The 5249-nt window shown below is 38.8% G+C and overlaps 1 protein-coding gene across 1 annotated transcript; it reads left to right on the forward strand.

Annotated features, from left to right (window-relative positions):
* Positions 1 to 667: 667 nt before the first annotated feature.
* Positions 668 to 2859, forward strand: LOC306670454 (unconventional prefoldin RPB5 interactor-like). Its single transcript, XM_079155094.1, is given in 2 exon segments — positions 668 to 1454; positions 1456 to 2859. Coding segments are annotated over 2 exon segments (1074 nt in total). The 5' UTR covers positions 668 to 955; the 3' UTR covers positions 2031 to 2859.
* The last annotated feature ends 2390 nt before the right edge of the window (positions 2860 to 5249 follow it).

Consider the following 5249-nt stretch of genomic DNA (forward strand, 5'->3'; position numbering starts at 1 on the left):
AATTGATTCACTGATTGGGTTAAGACTCTTAGAACTAATCATTGCTCCTCTGAATCTTCTTGCATTGTCTTACGTGTGAGCTTTTGGGGGAGACCTCACATCCAAAACATAACACATTTTAATAACTTGATACAGTCATTTTCCCTGCCATGTTGAAAATTGTAGCATCAAATTTTCTCTGGCATTTCTAGATTAATTAAGGTGGGTAATTAGTTTGAGTCCATATATAGCATATTTTTATTCTCGTCAATTTAGACTTCTAAATTGATAACAACATATCCAAATCTGAACAGTATCTCAGTATCTTTGAGGTAGTATTATGCTGGGGGAAGATTATATATCTAGAATCAGACATATCTGTTTGACTTCTGAGTATATTTCTTAGTATCTACTGATTTGCAATTGTAAAAAATAACTACATCATAGGAATTGCTTGAGATTTAAATAAATTAAAGGGCATTCTTAGTAAGGGTTCAGTTTTATTTGTTCAAGCAAAACTTCAACTAACATTGGTCTAATATTGATTCTCTAATGTTACTTCTAAAGAACCTTGTTAATGATGAGTATCAGTATTTGTAAATGCAGGCATAATTAGCAGTGAGACATCAAGATTTTGTGACATTTTAAAGTAGTATTTTAGTGATAAAACATTATCACCTGGGGCTGGGCCCGGCCACCGAAGAGTCGTCTTCCGCTCACGGCTGCGGGCCTGCTGCTCCCAGCCCGCGGCGGCTGCGGTAGCGGGCGGCATGCGTGTGTGAGATGCGGCCGCGGGTAGCCCGGACGCGAGCAGCGGCCCCCGCGACAGCGGCGAAGACAAGCGCGGCCTCCTCAGCGGCGGGCGCGCAGTGCATGACGGCGAGCACGAGGGCCCTGGGCAGCAGCCGGCCACGCCGCCTCCATAAACACTTGTTTAGGACTCGTTCGCCCCGTTGAGGCCCCCGGTGCCCCGGTCATGCAGGCCCCGTCCGACTCCGAACCCCACGCTTCGGCCTCGGCCGCGGCGCCGTTGCGCGCCCCGGAGGTGGCGCGGCTCCGGGAGGAGCAGGAAAAGGTGGTCACTAACTGCCAAGAGAAAATCCAGCACTGGAAGAAGGTAGATAATGACTATAATGCCCTTCAAGAAAGACTCAGTACTTTGCCTGATAAGTTGTCTTATAATATCATGGTACCATTTGGCCCCTTTGCCTTCATGCCAGGAAAACTTGTTCATACTAATGAAGTCACTGTTTTACTTGGGGACAACTGGTTTGCAAAATGCTCAGCAAAGCAGGCTGTAGGTTTAGTTGAACACCGGAAAGAACATGTAAGAAAAACAATAGATGATTTAAAAAAAGTGATGAAAAATTTTGAATCCAGAGTTGAATTCACAGAAGATTTGCAGAAAATGAGTGATGCTGCAGGTGATATTGTTGATATAAGAGAAGAAATTAAAAGTGACTTTGAATTTAAAGGTTCGAATAAATACTGGGAAAAATACCACTTTAAAATTCAGTGAAAAGAAAGAAGAAGCCAAACGTAAACGAAAGAACAGCTCTGGAAGTGGTCATTCTACCCAAGAGCTGCCTACAATCAGGACTCCTGCTGACATTTACAGAGTCTTCGTTGATGTTGTGAATGGAGAATATGTTCCTCGTAAATCTATCCTGAAGTCTCGAAGCAGAGAAAACAGTGTTTGTAGTGATACCAGTGAAAGCAGTGCTGCTGAGTTTGATGATAGGCGGGGAGTTTTGAGGAGCATTAGCTGTGAGGAAGCCACTTGCAGTGACACCAGCGAGAGTATTTTAGAAGAGGAACCACAGCAAGAAAATCATCAAAAGAAACTTTTGTCATTATCAGGAACACCTGAGGCTTTTTCTGGAACTGTAATAGAAAAAGAATTTTTATCCTCTTTAACACCACACCCAGCCATTGCTCATCCTGTACTACCCACCATTCCAGAAGGAAAAGAAATTCTGTCAGAAGTATCAGAAGAAACTGCAAAAAGGGTTTCAAAGTTCAAAGCTTCCAGATTGCAACAGAAAAACTAGGAAATGAGAGTTTACACCCTAAAACCTAGTTGTGCATTTTTAGAATGTATAAGCAAAATATGTTACATGTAGTTTGAAATAAGGCATCCTGAGTTAGTTTGGTAGCAATTTCTCTTACTCTTATCAATGAAAATCAAAGTAAATGTTTGAATATTTTAATATTCAGCTTGTTTTGTTAAATCTCTGACTACTAAGTTGGCCATACAATGCAGTGGTAGTATTTTGAGTTATTTTTTCAAAGAACACAGTTCGTATGCATTGCTTTGTGTTTTAAACTAAATACAGGCAGTTTTGTACCAGCTGTGATGTTGTGTGTACCATATGGACCATTTTAAAGAATCTTTTAAGATTTCAGATAGATTCAACAATTATATTACTTGCTTTTGCATTTTAAAGGCACTTTAAAAAAATCTACTTCCCTTGTAGGTTTTGTAGCTAGGTGGCTATCAAACAAAAAAGAAAAACAAATAAACAAAAAGTCTTTCCCCTTTGAATGTCATACTGTACTCTTTAAGGTAGAAAGCTACATGTACCCCATGGGAAAGTTTCTTTGTTTTGTAAATCAGTTTTTTCAAGTAAAAATTTTATGGAACTTGGTCTCTAAAATGTTGCAACCTCTATTATTTAGAACTGAGTATGGAAATGTCTTTGATTCCTATATGTATATACCACACAACAGATTCTTGAATTCTCAAAATTCCATAGGAATTCCTTCTCCCCCTTCTGTATAGTTTTCACTGGGATTATCCTTTGGGAGAGAAGGAAAGTTTGTTGAGATGCTTTAAAAAAAAAAAAAAAAAGAATGAATTTTTCAAATAAAAATTTCTTATGTTTTAATCTAAAAAAAAAAAAAAAAAAAACAAAACAAAAAAAACATTATCACCTGAAGATTACCTTGAAGGTAGTTGTAAAGACATTAGTGATACATATTTAATATAATATTTTATTTTACCCATGTGGAAAGTGATATTGAACAAGAAGTTGATTGATTTGTCTGTGTCATACAGACTGCTAATGGCAAATCTGCATAGATTTGTGGGTTTCTGATTGACAGATAAAATACTGCATCCAGTGATTTCTTTCTTCTGACCTCTTTTTATTGAATAATCTCTATCATAATTCAGAATCTCACCATTACTCACCTAAACTAGATCAAAACCAACACTTGGCACCTCTGTCTCCATGTTGCACTCCTCTTCAGCCCATCCTTCTTGTGTTTGTATTAGTCTGACTATTACATTTACTTGCTCAGATACATCTATGTTTATCTAGTGGCTACTAAGTCAATTTCAAACTTATAGGCCTTGCACTTGGTGTCTTTCACACCATAACCTCAGGTTCATACATTAATCAGTGAGTATTTAGTGAATGCCTACTATATTTTGGGCACTGGTTTTCGTGCTGGGAATGTACCAATGAACATAGGCCTACCCCACCCACATTGAGATCTATCCTCACCAATGTGGGTAGGCATCACCCAATCCCTTGAGAGCCCAGACTGAACAAAAAGGCAGAGGAAAGTTGTACTCAGTCTCTCTTCTGAAACTGGAACATTAATCTCCTACTACAAACATGAGAACTCTAGTTCTTTTGCCTCAAGACTCCAGAACTTAGGAAGTTAGCTTTCTTGGGTCTCAGGTCTTTAAAAGAGTTTAAAAAAGTTGATTAACTATATTAAAGAAGGGTTTTCAATATGTTGCTGAGGATGATCTTGAACTCTTGGTAATTCTCCTGCCTCAGCCTCCAGAGTAACTGGGACTCCAGGTGCACTGCTACACCGGGGGTCTCAGGCCATTGACTTAGACAAAATTATGCCATCTCTTCCCTGGTACTCCCCCCTCTATCTATCCTACTAGTTCTGTTTCTCTGGAAACAGAAAACAGAAAATCCTGACTAATAAAATACATTATTTACATTAACATTTAATATATTCATTATTGTTATTTAAAAATGGATTAAAAATAAATATTTAAAATTTTCTTAATTTAAATTTCTTTTTTTAAAGCATATAAAGCAGGTTTTGTTTAAAAGTAGTAACACAGACTTCTCCCAGTAGGGAGAAGGGGGGCATTACTGGTATTCTGGTATCCCAAGAAATGAGAGTGCCCTGCTCCTTTTTATAGAATAACGTTTCCTTTGTTCTCCTGCTCTCCCCTGTTATTTTTCTCCTTCCTGCATATGTGACTAGGCCTAGGAGAAGCTGTTGGGTTGGCCAAAAGGTGGGAAGTAGATGGGTAAGGGGAAGGGCCAAATGGAGTGATCCAGGCAGGTAACAGCCCAGGGAGTATTAATTAATAACCCCTGTGTGTGACCTTTTGGGAGGGGTAGTATAGGCAGGTAATCTTGGTAATCAAAGTGCTCTGTGACTTTCCAATCTCCCAGGGGTGGTCTCAGGATTTAAACTTCAGGATTTAAACTGGCCTCCATTTCCTTGATCCTAGCTGGTCACCTATCTATCCTAACTGCCTGTCTTTAATTCTAACTTCATTCCCCCTTTTAACTTTAGGGACACCTTACTGCTGTAAGGAAATGGGATGACAATCAAACTGGCTGCTTCGAGCTGAAAGGGGGAGGTGTTGGGCAAGCAGTTTGGAATTTCCTTTTAGAAATCAGGTTGGTGAAGGAGTCCAGGGTAAAAGTCTGGATGGGGAAGAACAGGTTGTAAAGTCATCTGGGGGTGGGTGCTTCTATGAGAGAGAAATAAAAAGACATGAAGACTGAAATGAGATTAAATCCAAATAAATATTGCAGCATCTGGAACAAGTCAATTATTATCATGAAGATGATAGAAGTCAATAATCTCTCACTGGGAGGTGGGAGAGCTGAAAAGCTTTTTCCCATAACAAGGCCTAACAAAGGCTAGAGAGGACGAGGCCTTTATTTGGGGATGTAAATCTTTAACATTGTCAGAGTTATCAGGAATGTAAATACAACATTTAATTTTCAATGTCAGAGATGTCCTCATAAAATATAGTTACTTAATGTCATTTGATTTTTATAAAAGTCTTTTATTGATATGACTTCTGTGTTTAGTAGAGATCTCTATATTCCTGTTACTTAGGGCTAGATAATCATACTAGCAAACATTGATTAAGCCTACCTGTGTAGGAGGTTAGGAAGATTTGTAGGCCTTACACTGACTAAAAATTTCTGACTCTGGCAGTTTCTCTTGATTGTTATCAGGGTGTTTATGAATATAGCCTATAGGAACAAAAGCTC

The sequence above is a fragment of the Sciurus vulgaris genome (genome assembly GCF_902686455.1).
Source record: "Sciurus vulgaris genome assembly, chromosome: 1".
NCBI lineage: Eukaryota > Metazoa > Chordata > Mammalia > Rodentia > Sciuridae > Sciurus > Sciurus vulgaris.